General features: G+C 43.4%; 2 protein-coding genes across 3 annotated transcripts; both read right to left on the reverse strand.

Moving 5' to 3' along the window:
• Positions 1 to 689: 689 nt before the first annotated feature.
• On the reverse strand, positions 690 to 6,210 carry LOC110498989 (actin, aortic smooth muscle). Of its 2 annotated transcripts, XM_021575761.2 has the most exons (9): positions 6,068 to 6,210; positions 4,036 to 4,210; positions 3,635 to 3,763; positions 2,940 to 3,050; positions 2,658 to 2,742; positions 2,382 to 2,543; positions 2,025 to 2,216; positions 1,711 to 1,892; positions 1,207 to 1,350 (listed from the first exon to the last, which is right to left on the reverse strand). In XM_021575761.2, the coding sequence occupies exons 2-9, from the start codon at positions 4,162 to 4,164 to the stop codon at positions 1,207 to 1,209; spliced, it is 1,134 nt and encodes a 377-aa protein (XP_021431436.1). In that variant the 5' UTR covers positions 4,165 to 4,210; positions 6,068 to 6,210. The 2 variants fall into 2 exon arrangements, with proteins under 2 accessions (XP_036811724.1, XP_021431436.1); XM_036955829.1 differs by lacking the exon at positions 6,068 to 6,210 and having other exon boundaries at positions 690 to 1,350.
• A 10,039-nt stretch (positions 6,211 to 16,249) lies between these two features.
• Positions 16,250 to 17,530, reverse strand: LOC110498990 (cholesterol 25-hydroxylase-like protein). Its single transcript, XM_021575762.2, has one exon. The coding sequence runs from the start codon at positions 17,500 to 17,502 to the stop codon at positions 16,744 to 16,746; it is 759 nt and encodes a 252-aa protein (XP_021431437.2). The 5' UTR covers positions 17,503 to 17,530; the 3' UTR covers positions 16,250 to 16,743.
• Between the last annotated feature and the right edge of the window lie 607 nt (positions 17,531 to 18,137).

An 18,137-nucleotide genomic window follows, 5' to 3' on the forward strand; every position in this document is an offset into this window, starting at 1 on the left:
AATAGGAGCTGTCCTTTTTTCACCTCTGGCAGAAGCGGGCATATATTTTTTTACTCTGCACACGCCCTCACAGCAGTGCTGATAATGGCATTATCAGTTGTACAATGTGGTGTTGGACTATTGCTGCAGTGTGATCAGCTGTCCCAGTGGTGCTGCACAAACATGTTGTGTTGTAGTGGCTTTATGTTTGGCAATGGGAAAGACAACCAGTCAATGCAGTGACTCTACCACACTTTTCCACTGCCATTTTGGTAATAAAAAATGCATACTGCTTTATCTCCTTGTCCAAGATGTTGTTTAACTGCACTTCATGTGTTGTCAAATGTAGTTGTTCTGCGTTTTCCCCCCAAATAAACAGAACCATGTCATCAAGGGAAAGGAATGAGTGAAAACAGGTTATCAAGACAGGACCAGGGATCCAGTTCCTCTGCAATCCAGGGCATGAAGTATGTCGCTGTAATTATTTTGTTAGAGAATAAACAAAGCCATTCTCCTGAAAGGATGAACCAGGAAATAGTATTTTTTCTTTTACGAACAGGCATTCTGTTGTAGTTCACTTTCGGAGAATGTGGGGTAGCAGTGGCGCATAGATTCTGGTGTCTTTTGTATGAAAAGAAGAGTAACTGACAATGTGGCTCGATGCAGCAGTAGTTACAGTAGTTATATTAGAAACACTTGTAATACAAATGTATGAGCCAGAGGCCCTTGTATGAGAGCTTTATTCCTTCCTTGGGTGTTCGTTCATGTTCACATGGATCTTTACAAACAGTCAGATGGTTGAAGCTTTCAGCAGTGATCTGAGCCATGCGAGAGACCACATCCAGGGATGAAGTACTGAACAAAGTGAACAAAAGAGGGAGAATGCTATAGCGCTGTGGAACAGATTCAGCCTCTTCTACTTCATTCTATCGCCACTGCTGGAATCTATATACACTCCCCCGGGAATGGCCCCCAATGGCCCCCAAAGTTTTTTTTATCAGCTGCACATTCAAGCTTTATTCATTCAACAAAAAAACAAAAAAACATAACCAACCAATAACATAACATAACATTCACTCAGGGGTGGGCAGTGCAAAGATAGAAACACAGGAGGGTAAATAGGAGACACATTCACAGTTTACAGGCAAAAGAACGAGAGCAGAAATTGGGGCTGGAGGGAGGGAGTGGGCTGGGGTGGGTGGGTGGGTGGGTGGGTCTGGGCCTTGTTTAGAAGCACTTGCGATGCACAATGGAAGGGCCGGCCTCGTCGTACTCCTGCTTGCTGATCCACATCTGCTGGAAGGTGGAGAGGGAGGCCAGGATGGAGCCACCAATCCAGACGGAGTACTTCCTCTCTGGTGGGGCGATGATCTGGTAACACAGAAGATGTCATTTAATACACAGAATGAGCCAATCACATATATGCAGTGACTAAGGTACAGTACAATAAAGCTTAGTGAGACAAAAATCTGTGATATTTCGCTTCAGATTGAGTCGTAACAACTTGCATGAAATCACAAAACATTTATCAAGACAAAGATTTATATTCAAAGTAAAAGAGGTCAAAAGGATAATTGCGTTGAAATGGACCAATATCATTACTGTCTGTGAATGGCAAAAAATAGACCTTTAAATTAGGATGAATACTATACCGAACAAGGTAAAGTCCCTACACAACATCTCACACAGTGACTTGTAAGTTAACTCTGGATGTTAGTATGTCCTACACACCTTGATCTTCATGGTGCTGGGGGCCAGGGCAGTGATCTCCTTCTGCATTCTGTCTGCGATGCCAGGGTACATGGTAGTACCTCCTGACAGGACGTTGTTGGCGTACAGGTCCTTACGGATGTCAATGTCACACTTCATGATGCTGTTGTAAGTGGTTTCATGGATACCAGCGGACTCCATGCCTGGGGAGGAAACCAGAGGAAATCACACAGAGTCACAACAAGAGACAGAGATAGATCCTTGTTTCAAACTGTTGAGAGAACGGCAGATGGAGAGAGTGAAAAAGGGATACAAGAAAAAGAGAGTGGGATTACCGATGAAGGAGGGCTGGAAGAGGGTCTCGGGGCAGCGGAATCTCTCATTGCCGATGGTGATGACCTGACCGTCGGGCAGCTCATAGCTTTTCTCCAGAGAGGAGGAGGAGGCAGCGGTGGCCATCTCATTCTCAAAGTCCAGGGCCACGTAGCACAACTTCTCCTTGATATCGCGGACAATTTCTCTCTCGGCTAGAGATAGGAGGATAAGGGGGAGGTTAGATCAAGGATTGATTGGTAGTTTGGCAGAACAGCACCTCTGTGTCCGCGTAGGCCTCTGCTTAAAAGTCATATACTGTACAGTATGAGAGAATATAGTCTCATCAGAGATTTGCCCATCTCTGAGTTCCTACTGACCGGTGGTGACGAATGAGTAGCCCCTCTCGGTCAGGATCTTCATGAGGTAGTCAGTGAGATCGCGGCCAGCCAGGTCCAGACGCATGATGGCGTGGGGCAGGGCATAACCCTCATAGATGGGGACGTTGTGGGTGACACCATCACCAGAGTCAAGGACAATACCTGTGGAGGTTTAGGAGGACACCGTTTTTTTGGGAGGACACGAAGGTTAAGACCCAGTGGAACTGAATGGTCAGTATAAAATGAGGCTGGTTTTGACTGGTGTGTTAGACTGACCTGTTGTGCGACCAGAGGCGTAAAGGGACAGAACAGCCTGGATAGCTACGTACATGGCTGGAACGTTGAAGGTCTCAAACATAATCTAGAACAGGACCATTTGTTTAGGTTACAGTGTTATTTTTTCACACTAACATATCATTCTCACGGCACTAATCAAAGGTCATAGCATCGTGTAACACATTTCTTCTGTATATATCAAGAGCCTTACAGAGCCTTAAAAGGCTAGGTTAGAGATATACATTGGACCAAGTCCCAGCTGTAGTGTATGAGGGTCATCACCTGGGTCATCTTCTCCCTGTTGGCTTTGGGGTTAAGGGGGGCCTCTGTCAGCAGGGTGGGGTGTTCCTCTGGGGCCACACGGAGCTCATTGTAGAAAGAGTGATGCCAAATCTGCCAACCCACACAAAACACACAAACCAATCAAACAAACAGCCTCACCACAACCTGGTGAAAAAAAAGGGGTTTGATTGAGGCCCGTGTTGAAATCCCACACAAAACATTGAGGTCGATCTTGAGAGAAATTTACGATTCTAAGTGAATAACACCATCTGTTGCATGCATCTGTTGAGGGGATGACAGCATGTGCCCTGAGATAATTGGTTGACATGTTTGTCTCCTAGTCACCGGGGATGAGTCATAGCTAAATTACATGACAAGACTGCCATGGTGGAGGATGGGGGGGTGCCAGTAGCATAACATCTCTTTAGCTAACCAATGATCATGTCGTAGTTCTGAGAATAGATCCTGGATCTAAATGCCACTGGATGGATCCCAAAGTGCCACCCGGGGAGTTGTGTTGGCTGAGGGGCTATTTTTGGGTGACATGATGGAAAATGAACGTACATCAAATTCCATGTTGGAGTGTGTTCCTGTTTTCCAATGTGATTTTTTTTTGATGGTCGTCCAAGTCATGTGTGTTTTATGAGTCTGTGTGTCATTGTTGTATTGTGTGTAGTAGGGTGTGGTAGGCTTACTTTTTCCATGTCATCCCAGTTTGTGATGATGCCGTGCTCGATGGGGTACTTCAGGGTTAGGATACCTCTTTTGCTCTGCGCCTCGTCACCCACATAACTGTCTTTCTGTCCCATGCCGACCATCACACCCTAGCGAGAGGAACAGGCTGCTCAGAAACACACTCACCACACTGTAAAGTGGATGCTATTGCTAGCACTGAAATTCAACAAATAGACTTTGCTGTGTGGAGACTTAAACCATGATGGGTAACAAAAGTGAAACATTTAAATAAAATTGCTTTGAAATTAAGAATATAACAAGGACCATGAAAGACTACGGTCAAAAAGTGGATGATTTCCCATCGCCCAATCAGAAGTCGGTTACATCCAGCCGCTCTTTTGATGGACAAATGGCGGCTCACCTGATGTCTGGGACGGCCTACGATGGAGGGGAATACTGCTCTGGGGGCGTCGTCCCCGGCGAAGCCTGCCTTGCACAGACCGGACCCATTGTCACACACAAGGGCGGTGCTCTCTTCGTCGTCACACATTGTCAATTCTTTGCTTTACCTTCCTTACTCCGACTGGAGACAATCACTGCAGGGGCACCAAACAGAAGAGTAAGTTAACATCTACAGAATGGTAGATTAGTGTGTGTGTGTGTGTGTGTGTGTGTGTGTGTGTGTGTGTGTGTGTGTGTGTGTGTGTGTGTGTGTGTGTGTGTGTGTGTGAGAGTAAGTCTATCCCTCTAAAGTAATGTGACCACACCCTTCTGAGGTGAATTCATGAAAACCGTAAACCACAACAAAAGTCTGGTGTGGCAATTATTGACATTAATTCATGCAGGAATACATGGCTCAGGTAAATCCACTAGTCTGTACCAAAATGTGAAAAAAAGGATGTAGGCTATTCCTATTAAAAGTGAAAAAGTCCATTTGGAATGTTGGCATGTGCTTGGAGTACAATATAAATACATTTTTCCAAAAGCCTATGGAGCACATTGTTATACAATGTTATAACACTGTACAAATGTAACATTAATAGCAGAACATTCATGATTAAGACCAAAACTCCCCATAGGAGTTACCCTACAAACCTCCTGAGTTAGGGTTAGGGTTGTACTCCAGTCTGTAATGAATGGATTCAGCACCCTGGGAAAACTTCCTAATTAGGAAATGATGCGACATCATGTCTGTCTTTGGACTGGACTTTGAAAACCTTTCTCCTTCACTCCCTTCCTCTCTGGCCCTGCCTGTCTACAATTGTAAAAAAAACTAGAAAGGAGAGAAACATGACAGGGATGGGAGGGAGAGAGAGAGAGAGAGAGGGCAGCAGAATCAAGGAGAACCATATTTAGTCATAAACCTTTGGAATAAAGGTTTCCAAAGCTTTCCAGCAGAGGGCACCATGAGCAACTATGATGGAGTTCACTGCTGAAGATTGGCTGGTGTTGAACTCTTCAAGACTCCCGTCATTTGCAGAACATAGCAGAGACCCCTATATGCAACCAGTCATCACCTCATTTGCACATTTCAAAAGCTTTCCACATTTCAAAACTGTAGACAGTAAACGACCAAACTTTCCAAACTGACTGAGTTCCCAAGAGACTTAACACTCTATGAGACAATCTATGAGCCTGACTGTTTCCAAGAGACGTTACAAGACTTTGAGACAACCTTTGAGAGAAATGTTTATCTTGCGTTATGGCACTGACCCAGCTGTCTAATACTATGATCAACTAACTGAAAAAACAATTTATAAGTGATAACAGGTTTCTGAGCCTATACCTTGCGTTATGGCACTGACCCAGTTGTCTAATACTATGATCAACTAACTGAAAAAACAATTTATAAGTGATAACAGGTTTCTGAGCCTATACCTTAGTTGCAACAAGACATTGCAAATTGAGCATTTACAACTGTGTTATTCTACCACACTCTTTCAAGCAGCAACACTTGCTTCTTCAACCACAAATCCTAAGTGAACCACAACAGCATGATGATTAAGATCTCTTCCAAGAGCTGTGACACTTAATACCCACAACAGACCACAGTGACTTAGTTGTGAGACTTCAAAATCCCTGTCTTGCATTAACATACACCTGCGAGATTAGCCAAAGCTCTTCAAGGCTAATGAGCTTGGTTTAAATTAAGCAGCCGCCTGTGCTGTAAGGTGCTGACCCCTGCAGTTGACTCAGACTAGCAGATTAGCAGATACCAATTTAGCAGGTGTCGACTTGAGGCAGTCAGGCAGACTGGCAGGCGGTAGAGGAGGAGAGGGTAGAGGAGAGCAGAGAAGAAAGAAGTGGAAAGAAGATGATAGGAGAGGAGCAGGGAGGAGAGAGGACAGAGAGGGGCTGAGAGGAGCAGGGAAGAGAGAGGGGGAAAGAAGATGATAGGAGAAGAGCAGGGAAGAGAGAGGGAGAAAGGAGAGGTGAGGTGGTGGCCTACTTACCCTGACAGTGCTTGGCCGGGGTGTGCCTCTCAAGGATGGTGTGCCCCCTCACTGGCCTGGGGAGAGTTTATGTAGCTCCCAGACCCTATCCTCCACTTCCCCCTCCCACTTCCCAAACATGGAGCCGGGGCTGCACTCTCCCTGTCTGCCTCACTCAGCCAGAGCCTTATAGGGATGGCCGGGGGAAAACAGTCCAATCCTAGTGCTTTAGTGGAGGGCCCCAGTCCCATCATTCAGAGCATTCCAGGGGCCTTTTTTCTGTGAAAGGCAGGAGATCTCACCATCCTGGAACATAAACACACAGCACAGAGCTCATAGGACTGCCCCCTGTGACACACAGGGCCCTCACACACACACACAGACGGAGTGACACGGAAGAGTGAAACGGGTTAGGTCACAAATACAGCCTATAGGTGCTGTTTGAATTGGCATCAGTTAGATGAGGAAATATTCGATAGGTGTGAAGAAATATTATTTCTTGTCAGTTGAGGTAGAGGTCTGTTAAATTGTATTGTAACTAGGGAATATCCTGACCTTTCAAAATGTCAGATTGTTATTCTGCACATTTTTTTCTCAGTGCTTCTCTGGAATGATCTTCCAGATATCTTCTGTGATGACCCACACTGAAAGGAGAGTGGTCCCACTTTATCTGGATAATCTCATATAGTTGATCTTCAGATGGTCATACTAACACTAAACTATCTGTTGATAAGCAACTGGTTGCTACGGTTACTGTTTAGGGTTAGGATAAGGGTTCATGTTAGGGTTGGGCTAGGGTTAGTAGATAGTTAGTTGAAATGTTGTTGACAGTTATTGAACATCTACAGAACATCTACTTGGGGCAATCCAGATAAAGTGAGTGTTACCAAACCCGTTTGTGAGCGGCGGCGTGGGTAGGTAGACCTTGAGACCATAGCGAGGAAAAGTGAGGTTTTACTGACGGTGCTGAAAGAACCTGTCACCAACTGCCCATTGCCACAGCGCCGAGACCCACAGAAAGTGGCGTGTTGAGTCGCTGGCTCTTAGTATTACAAAGGCTACATCACTCGGCTCTAACAATCAGGGGGTCAGACGAACAGTTCTCCCCTGGTCAAAAATAACTTTATCTTCCAGCATCGTTTTTATGAAAGGGCCATTTCACCACATTTTAACCTCATATTCATTATCTACGTCACCATACCAGTGTTTCTAGCCTACACGTATGTGAAAATGACTCGTTTTCATTCTATGGTCAAAAGCTTAGGTGCCCCTTTAAGTTGAAGCTAAATAGATGGCGTTAATATTGAACGATATGAGGTGCCGCTGGTCATAAGTTGGGGATGGGACGGTCATCATCATCTACCCTGGCGCTGGTGAGATCCCATACTGTAAACCCATGAGCTCATCTTCAGACGGATTGGCCGGGTGTTGTCTCAGGTCCCAGGCTCTCTGGGCTCTCTGCTTGTCTGATGAGGTATGCTACGCTACAACAACGTACTGACGATGGCCAGCACAAAGCCATATCAGGATGAGAGACAGTAGGGGAGAGAGTGAGGTGAAAGGGGGCGGAGAGAGGGAATAAGGAAGTGAGAGAGTAAGAATATTATCAGCATGACTGGAGGACTATTGGGTTTGTAGTTGAGCTCAACTAAATGTACTGTGAAAGGCTATTGTCAGCGAATATGAATTGTCATTTGATGCAAATGGTACAGCAATCCCTCTGAAACAGTCCAAATGATCCGGACTCATCAGGCTGTGCAAAATAATGTAGCTGTCACCCAACGATCAGCAGCTTTAAAGCCACAGCAAAATCTCTCTATTTTGTTTCTAATTCAAGTTTTAAAAGTACATATTTTTCTTTCTCTGGCATAAATCTTGAAATAACATTCTCAATTCCTTCTCATGTTCTGCAAAGTCATGAGGATGATATTTGACTGATTTTGTTCCTTAGTTGTGTGATCGAGGGAATTCTCAGTCCTGTTGTATTAAAGGATTGGTCATGTTCAGTAGTACAGAAGCTAAACTGTTTCATGGAAAAAATGCTTGGAATGTTAGATCTGCTGTCAAAAATAAATGTAGTTTGTTGTAGCCTACACTCCATCCTAGACTGATGCTAGCTGATGCTGGTATTCCTTCCGTTCATACTTTTAACACTTGGAATTAGTAACAAGACGTTGTACAGCAAGATGGCCAAATGTACCACATTACAAGACTTTTCATTCATTGTAACACAAGGGCAAAATGATTCAACAGTACACAGCTCTCCCAATATTGTCTAACTAGTCAGACTTGCACATCTTTACAAAGAGCCCCTTTACCAATACATGACCTTTGCAATACTAGCATGGCTGGTGTTCATCACTCTCTGTCAGCGTGAAATCCCTCAAATTGGAGGTCAGCTTTACACATGGAAGGAAAGCCACTGACCTGCCTCCCACTCGGCCACAGTAACAGCGCACAGAAGATTTGAATGCAGCACCAAAAAAGGAGCTGTTCAGTAAATAAGGAGAGACTTGGCAGACCGTGCTTCCTCAAGGCATGTAGGGAAGAAACAATCCCACCGAAGGTGTGGTCTGGGAAAAAACATACCCTCACTCTATTTTGTGTGTGTGTGTGTGTGTGTGTGTGTGTGTGTGTCTGTCTGTCTGTCTGTCTGTCTGTGTGTGTGTGGTGTGTGTGTGCGTGAGTGTGGGTGCGCGTGCGTGTGGGTGCGTCTGCATCTACGTAATACTGTGGGTGAAAAGTCGCTCTGCGTGTTTAAACTGAAGGTATCCTTTGCACCCCATCAGTCAGCGTGTGCTCACTTATTCCCATGTTTAGCTGCACTCTTTACTTCCTCTCCTCTCTTGCAGCGACTTCTCTTCTCCTTTATGAGACCTCCTCTCGTTCTTTGCCTCATTGAAGGCACATCTGCGCGCCTAAGTGATAGTAACGGCAGCAACTGATTCAGTGAGCCTTGTTTTGAAAGACAATGCATAACACTGCACCTTTCGGAAGACCAGGGGTATACAGCATCATGTAAGACATGTTGTTATCTATTTGAGAGGTTCTAAAGGAACATGATAGTCATCATAACCTTGATGTCACATAACTTGACAAACATCTCTGCCCCTCAGTATCTTCCACCTATGCCTCTTTCATTGAATCGAGTTAGCAGCATTTATAGGGGAACGTGGCTGTAGACCATTACATCTCCCTCAACACAGCTACTGCTGCTACTGTTCCGACTATCAGCGTTGATATCAATCCTCTCCACATTAAATCCCCATCTGACGCCAGGCCATCACGGCAGACATCAACCGATCAGAGCAGGCCAGTGTGTGCAGCAGGCCAGTGTGTGCAGCAGGGCGTTGGGCTCTTGCAGGGCTCTACTGGCATGTGCTTTGACCGAAAATGGCAAAGCAGCTGTGGTCTTTAAGGACGTTCCCTTCTGCCTTCTCATTGGACGCTTAGCATCAACAGGCATCTGCTCACAACCAGCTCTGGAATGTCTTATGGTGACTCCTCGCAAGCAAGGCCTGAGCCCGAGCCCATTTTCTTCTCGTCTCTCCCGTCTCTCTCTCTCTCTCTCTCTCTCTCTCTCTCTGTATGTGTGTGTGTGTGTGTGTGTGTGTGTATGTGTGTGTGTGTGTGTGTGTGCGTGCGTGTGTGTGCGTGTGTGTGTGCGCGCGCGTGCGTGTGTGCGTGATTGTCTATGTGTGTGTGTGTGAGAGAGAGAGAGAGAGAGAGAGAGAGAGAGAGAGAGAGAGAGAGAACGAGAACACTGTGTTAGCTAACTCGAGTACAGATCCAGTACCTCAATACTCTTCAGACTTCAGTTCCTTGTTCCATTTCCTTAATGGCCTCTGATTGGTCAAAGGATTTGAAGGTCTCAACCATATTGCTTTCACCAGCCAAATCCAATCAAATCTGTGGTGATGAGGTGAAGAAGATGAGAAAAAGAAGACAGAATGCCCTACTGGGTAAACCTAGGGATATTATCTGGTGTAATCTGTCTTGTCTCTGTGGGCTTCCACCTCTTTTACTGTTGTATTTAGCCTCACCTGACCTCTGGCCAACTGGTATCCCCCTTCCCCTTTACTGCCCTCACTGTCTGCGTTCTGCGAAGCACTGGCACTCTCTGTACTCCATGTGCCTTTTCCTCTCTCGCCCTCTAGTGGCATAATAATAACTTTTGTTTTTCAGCAAAACAGCTTTAGGGAAGAGTTCATATTTAGATGTTTTGAGTTCAGATTCAACCCAACTGCTGGAATGAAGTGTTTGGTAACACTTTCTATGAAGTACATAACGCTTCATAACGTCCTTCATAATGCGTTATAACTTATAACTATCAGCGTCCATAATAACTCATAAGAGGTTATAAAACTCAGTGTGATGTTTTATTCACTTATTTATAAAACACTATAAAAGGTATTTGTAGGCTTTAAGTCAAGTGTAATCCTTTTCCAGAATATAAAGAAAAAGCAACAACACAGAGTTAGCTACCCTGGTAACGTACCCATTTTATTTAACAGTGGAAACATCATGTGGACATTTTTAAGCAAAGCTGTTTATTATTTCAACACTTAAAAAAAAACACAGCATTTAGCTCCAATTTTATGCAGAGAGACTACGGTTAAGTTCCTTGCTCAAACACACATTGAAAGGGCCTTGGGGATTCAAACCAGCATCCAGCACCTGCTGCATGTGCAGTAGCTAATGGGGATCCTAATACACTAAACTAAACTACTGCACAACAAGAGCACTTTCTGTAGCAAACAGAAGGGGAAGGATATGTGCACTATAGGAGGCTGGTGGGAGGAGCTATAGGAGGACAGGCTACAGAGGACCACACAGCCTACTCATCACGTGAGCGTGTTCACTGAACCACCTGTCTTACACGTCACCCCCCTTTGACCATCTTCAAGAGACCCATCCGACACTCTGAAAATGAGGGGTTCAATAAGGGTTCTTCTAAGATCGTCAAAGTTCTTTGAAGAACCTTAGGGTGCTTGACACTGGAAATTGCTCCCAAAAGGTTATTCCAAGAACCCCATAGGAGGTAAGATTAATCAAGGGGGGGGGGGGGGGGGGGTATTCTTGGAGGAACCTAACTGCCCAACTGAAACATTTGGATTTGAAAGGACAGCAGGAGCAGGCACATAACTTAAATGGAGGAGCTCTTTACATTTTTCAGTTAAGGTTTGTCCCTTGTACGATCAAATTGATACTGTTTTATAATGATACATTTATCATTATAAATTATAAAAACCTTATAAAAACCTATTATAAAAGCCTATTTATATATGGGTGGTATATTTGTAAAAATGTGTACAAATTGTTGTGTTGTTTATACACTTTCTCCCTTTTAAAACTCGTTCTCAAACAGAACATGGACACAATTTAATGGATATCAGTCAACAAAGAGGTAAGAATATGTAGGCTATAGGAACATGTTGAAGGCTGGCTGTATTGGGCGCAGATGACTGAACTGCTCACTACTGTGTGTGTGTGTCTGCAGGTATAAAGACGAGGAGGCATACAAAGGTAAGTCAATTGGTATGTTATGTAGATCACTTGTACCATCCTCCCCCCTTACCTCTTCATTTAAAATCCCAGAGGCCTCTACATTATGGACAAGGTATGTGTATGAAAACCATTATCAAAACAATCCTTCCCAGAGGATATACAATACCCATTAGACTTGGAGCTCTGCAGGGAGTTTACTTTAGGTTTAGATTTTTTAAATTCTGCTTTGCCACTAAAATCATAGTAAAACAACAAACATGTTATGTTATTGTTGTTGTTGTTATGTATATTATTCTTCTTATTAGTCATAATAATAGGGAAGGGGAGGTGATTCAAAAATGAACCCCAAAAGGTTCTTCAAAAGGTCCTTTGACGATCCATTAAAAAGAGGTTCTTTGAAGAACTTACAGGGGTTCCTCCACAGTTGCAATTTGAAGAATCCCTCAAGGATACTCCATGAACCTTTTCTTTTTAGAGTGTAGTCACAGGAACAAATGCTTAGGCTTTAACTCAGCAGGCTAACACGGTCTTAACCCAGTCAGTCACATGTTAACCTTTAATGAGTACACTTGCTGGAGACTTGAAACTAGCACGTCTAACACAAACTAACACATGTCAAACTAACACGTCTTCAGGTCTCAGGCAAGGTTGCTCATCACGTCAGCATAGATCACCAAACCATGCTGTCTTGATGAGTAACCTTGCTGGATCTTGAAGACTTGTGTTAGTGTAACAGATGGGGATCTGTGAAACTCACTCATCAGCCTGAAGTGTCACCCCTTGCATAACTGAAGAAGGCCTTTTTCAATATGATGGGTTGGAATGCTTCAGGAAAGAGGGTCCATGTGTTTGCAAGGCAGAGGTCCTGAGTTTTTGTCTCGTATGAGCTGAATCAGGGGGAAGCGATACTTGCTATGCATACAGAGTAATTAACATGAACTTCTTGAACGAATTCTTATCGACATTAGCTAAGTGGGCTAACACAGTCTTGTGATATGCAGGAGACCCGGTTTGAACCCAGTCAGTCACAAGAACAATATTAAATGTGCTGTAAAGCCCAAGGAATTTTTTATTTAAATACTTTTGTTAAATTGATCTCAAAGTCAATGAAAAGTCATCATTACTTAAAATGTTTTTGGTACTGACTCAAAACTAAATTAGTCACATCAACTGTATTTTATAAAGTTATGATAACAAATTCACTTTTTTCCCCAACATGCACTACTGCGGGTTTATTTTTTGGGTATTGTTTTGAATATCTGTGTTTTTGCATGTGCATTGAGTGAATAATTCTATGCTACGCAAAGATAAATAACATACATTTTTCTAAACTAATCCTATCATTCAGTTACATTTTTTGCACCTGTTACGGAAATGGTTGTTCCAGTTTAAATGGCTTAGGTAGTCTCCTCACAAAGTTCCTAACCCTGGCAGTCATTATGAATGCAGTTTGTGAGTGAATACAAATGTCAACCATTGAAATGTCCTAACTCTGGCTTGATTGCAATAGGAATGATGTATCCCTTTGCAAGCCAACATAATGTGATTTGCAGGTAGGGTTGGAAAATTCTGGTTAATTTCACTTGGTTTTTCCAGAAATCACAGCTGGAAGATTGAAAATCTGAACATTTTGGGAAAGTTACTAGAATTTTGCAACCCTACTTGCAAGCCGGATGTGGCTTGTAAACCATGAGTTTCAGGCCACTGTATTACGGTAAAGCTAAGCCTCAAAATAAGGCCTTATCAGATATGTAATGTATTGTCATAAAAAAGTTTAATTATAAAGATATCATTCATCATTCATTCGAATTAACTCGGTTAAAGCCACAGGACTGCAATGTTAATTCGATTCAGTTCCATATCATGGAATATAATGTATTATTTGTGAATTCAATGATTCAATGTACAGTGCCTTGCGAAAGTATTCGGCCCCCTTGAACTTTGCGACCTTTTGCCACATTTCAGGCTTCAAACATAAAGATATAAAACTGTATTTTTTTGTGAAGAATCAATCAGTTCTTTCAAGATAAATCATCAATAAAGCAAACTAGTTTCTCTGCTGTTGTTGATCAGATGGATCATAATGCATACATCAACATGCTTCTAAAAACCTTACCCAACAATTAAAAAATCCTAACATCAAGGTTTCACTGTATTGCATCATGTTATCATAGGAAGGAAGAGGACGAGGAGGGGTGGGTTGCGCATAAATTAATGTTTTGCTAGGAGCAAACAACGTGGTGAGAGCTGATGGAGGTCTGACCCACTGACAGACAGAGAAACTTTACCACTTTTACAACAGAGCTGTGGCCCGCTGATGACTCAACCTGGGTAGCAGAATTACAGTGAGAGCTGAGAACTAGGCATAGTGACTATGCAAATAGTAGGTGGTGCTGTTGATTGCTTTCTGTTTGCCTTCTACTCATTTGTCAGCTGCCCCATCGAGAGCATACTGACAGGTTTCATCACTGCCTGGTATGGCAACTGCTAGGCCTCCAACTGCAAGGCACTACAGAAGGTAGTGTGGTACATCACGGGGGCCAAGTACATCACTGGGGCCAAGCTTCCTGCCATCTAGGACCTCTATACCATGCGGTGTCAGAGGAAGGCCCTAAAAATTATCAAAGACTCCAGCCACCCTAGTCATAGACTGTTCTGCTACCGCACGGCAAGAGGTACCTGGAGCACCAAGTCTAGGTTCAAGAGGCTTCTAAACAGCTTCTACCCCCAAGGGATAAGACTTCTGAACACCTAATCAAATGGCTACCCAGACGATTTGTATTTTACCCCCACCCCCCTTTACACCGCTGCTACTCTCTGTTGTTACCATCTATGCATAGTCACTTTAACAACTCTACCTACATGTACATTTTACCTCAACTAACCCGGTGCGCCCTCACATTGACTCTTTACCGGTACCCCCCTGTATATAGTCTCACTATTGTTATTTTACTGCTGCTCTTCAAATGACTTGTTGCTTTTATTTCTTATTCTTATCTGTATTTGTTTTTAAACTGCATTGGCGGTAAAGGGCTCGTAAGTAAGCATTTCACTGCTGTATTCGGCACGTGTGACTTATAACATTTGATTTGATTTGAAACAGAAACGTCTCATTCCTGATGTTGAGTGGTCGACTGCCTTGGTATTTCGAGTGAATAGCTGGATAGTAGACCATGACTCATATATGACCTACCAAGCCCTACTCTTGATAAGCATCTGTTCACACTTGTCTTGACTAGTCTTTTGGGTTTTGGAGTTAGGCTACAAATTGTGATCCTCCCATTGCTGGAAATACTTTCCAAGCTTATCCCACACACAATGGTTGATTTCACTGTAAGGTGAAATACCTGTTGTATTTGGCACATGTGACAAATAAAATTTGATTTGATTTGTAAGACTCATCTCAGCCTGAGAACTCACCATCATAGCAAAAACCTAAACACCATCATTCTCACATATTATCCAATAGCATACTTCTAGTTGTCTTTAAAAGTGAACCACGAATAGCAAACACGAAAGAATATACAATTCTAAATCTGTGTGATATTGCTTCAAACAGTGCTTCTCCATTTTGTGGGATCCTCTGTGATTCACTGACTTGCCTAGTTAAATAAAAGGTTAAATGATAAAAAAATCAAAAAAACAATGCCAGTGCCTCTTGTAACCTCAAACCCATTGTTGACCACAACCCATGGACCAGTGACAACACACCAGTGGGCCGCAAACCACAATCTGGAAAATACTGCTTGAAACGCTATCATAACATTCACAAAGAATCCTACATGTTCACAAAGATATAATCAGAAAACGTCATACAGTGTATTGCATAGGCCAGGAAACGAGTGTCTGATGGCTCTGTTTTGTCTGCAGAATTGTATTGTTTCTTCTCCTGTTCGGGAATTCTCCAATTACTTCTGGGAAATTCTCAATTGTCAATCTCAGGAAGATGTCCTTTTCCCTTTTTAGATGAGGCTTTGGCAACTTCATATTTCATTTGAAAGTGTGGATGGGGGCAAGGTTGATTACTGCACTTTTAAAAATAGTGGACTTCATTCTGTACTTCCCCTCGCGGGGAGGTCAGGAAATGTCTGCATCCTGTCACCAGGGTATTCTGGCACAACTTTCACCTAATTCCAGTAACATTGGAAAGGGCCTAATTAACATGGATACTATTGTCCATCTATCGTAAGAAAGAAAGAAAACTGTTTGTTAGAAACTCATAAAATGAGTACATGCTAATGTAGAAAACCTTTGTTCATGTTCAGGTCACATGGTCCAGAAAAAACTCCTCGATCTTGCAATGAGCAATGACCTCTTTTGATCACAAGGTCACGATTAACAAAATAACACATTTGGGATGCAGCAAGACTTTGGTGAGAAGAATCCTTCCACTTAGACCACATGATTCATGTGGTCATCTGCCTCATGAAAGTGTCTCGAGCCCTAATGGACCCCTCGTAGAAACGTGTATCAATATAAATGTCTTTTGGCGCACGGTGGCACACTCATGGGTTTCAAATGACTGCATACAAATGATGTTTATGTATGTATGCGTCATAGAAAACCATCATGGTTGTGCTGCATGCAGCGTTGCTGTATCTGAAAACAGCCATCTCTATAAATCAACAACATCGTATAAACAAATAGGCTTATGTACGGAAGAATGTAGATGAATGAAAGCGAGCCACACAAATATTTAGGTCACAAGTTTTATTACATCTTGTTTTGTAACTAAAATGTTGGGAGTCATCCCTTGTTAATACTGCATACAGCTTGAAACAGCTGAACATTTTGTTCAGTGATGCTCACCCAGTAGCACTGAGAAGTCAACACAAACATGCACAATAGTCTTCAGTCATTCAATCTCAGTCAAATTCATTCTGATAGTTCTGACTAAACTGGTTAATTTAACCAGGTTTTAAATTTAACCTGAAAATGTTTGTACATTGTAGAGTCCATTGCATGAATCTTTAATATACAACTGTCATAGAAAATCTGCAGTCAGGCTGCGCCATTATAAACAACACACTTAATAAAAAATCATTTGATTAAATACAGCTTTATCTTTACTATGGTAAATAACATCGACACATAATAAAATATATCACAAAGTGATGCTCTCTGCATCCCATCCTTTTAACATAAAAGATATTCAAGATGTCCAATTGCACTTTCTTCTGTGCAGAAATTCAGTCTGAATGCTTGTGCAATGTCCCAAAAACCCTGTCCCAGTGTGTGAAGTACGGAGCATAGTTGGACTTGAACTTCAGATGGTGCAGGTCGTGGTGCGGAGCTCCACCGTAGAGCCCAAAGGGCACCAGTCTATGTGTGGACCAGGGCAGGTCATAGCCAGAGTGGTCCTCCACAGAAAGCCAGATATTCAGAACATAGAAGAGCATCTCTGTCAGGGGGTGGCAGCCCAGCAGCAGAGGGTTGACCCCAGCGAAGAATCCCAGAGACAGGGTTTCCCAGGCCCCAGAGTACTCAGTGGTCAGGGCGAAGGTGGATGTGTGCTTGTGGTGCACCTTGTGGAACGTCCGGTAGAGCCAGGGCACCTTATGGTGCAACAGATGCCAGATGAAGTATTGGAAGTCGAACAGCAGGAGGCAGGCGACCACGTCCCAGATGAGACGCAGCGTTCCGGGGGCCTCGGGCATGAAGGTGGCTGGTCTCCAGAACCAGTGCAGCACAGTGAGAGGGAAGAGGAACACTACATGGTTGTAGAGGGAGTGAGCCAGGCAGCTCCACATCATGGTCCAGGAGACGTGGCTCTTCTGCTGGATCTTAAAGGTCCTGATCCAGGCCAGCCTGGGGGAGAGGAGGTCCAGCACCACGAAGGGCAGGCAGAAGGTGAGGTAGACGCTGAGGGAGAAAAGCACAGGGAAGAAAGCTGATCTGAGCCAGGCATTATATCCCAGGATGAAGTCCCATAGGCTCTGTGGAAGCATTGTGTTCAGTCTTGTTGTGTGTGAGCTTGACGGGCGTGTTTAAACAACCTCCTGCAAAAGCGCTCTCCTTTTATGAGTTCTCTGTGAAAAGTATCCACCCACAGATGTCCTTATATAGACTTACTAAACTTCCAGGGGACTTCTTACAGTGCCTTCAGAAAGTATTCATACCCCTTGACTTATTCCACACTTAGCTCAGTTATCTGATTCAGAGTATGATTGTTCTGTATGCCTGTATTGAAAATCTCAATACAATCATTAAATAAATACATTCATAACCAGAAATGAGTGTTACTCTAAGCTAAGGTATATCAAGTTTCCCTGTACTGCATAATGTTATCAAGGAGAAGAGGAGGACAACGAGGAGGGGTGGGTTGAACATTTTTCTTTTGCCAGGAGCAAACAACGTGGTGAGAGCTGATGGAGGTCTGACCCACTGACAGTCAGAGAGACTTCACCACTGTTACAACAGAGCTGTAACCCTCTGATGACTCAACCTGTGTAGCAGAATTCCTGTGAGAGCTGAGAACTTGGCATAGTGACAATGCAAACAGTAGATGGCGCTGTTGATTGCTTTCCATTTCTGTTCTACTCATTTGCCTTCTATTCACATTCCAACGTTTGATGAAATTAAC

Source organism: Oncorhynchus mykiss, chromosome 20, assembly GCF_013265735.2.
Source record: "Oncorhynchus mykiss isolate Arlee chromosome 20, USDA_OmykA_1.1, whole genome shotgun sequence".
In the NCBI taxonomy this organism is placed as follows: Eukaryota; Metazoa; Chordata; class Actinopteri; order Salmoniformes; family Salmonidae; genus Oncorhynchus; species Oncorhynchus mykiss.

What these genes read in the sequence shown, in the direction of transcription:
- LOC110498989 (XM_036955829.1), bottom strand. Translation starts at nt 4,164, where the DNA reads ATGTGTGACGACGAAGAGAGCACCGCCCTTGTGTGTGACAATGGGTCC. An exon ending in TAGGCCGTCCCAGACATCAG is followed by an intron (nt 3,764 to 4,035) that starts GTGAGCCGCCAT and finishes TCCTCTCGCTAG; the next exon opens with GGTGTGATGGTCGGCATGGG. An exon ending in CGCCTCTGGTCGCACAACAG is followed by an intron (nt 2,544 to 2,657) that starts GTCAGTCTAACA and finishes AAACCTCCACAG; the next exon opens with GTATTGTCCTTGACTCTGGT.
- LOC110498990 (XM_021575762.2), bottom strand. Translation starts at nt 17,502, where the DNA reads ATGCTTCCACAGAGCCTATGGGACTTCATCCTGGGATATAATGCCTGG.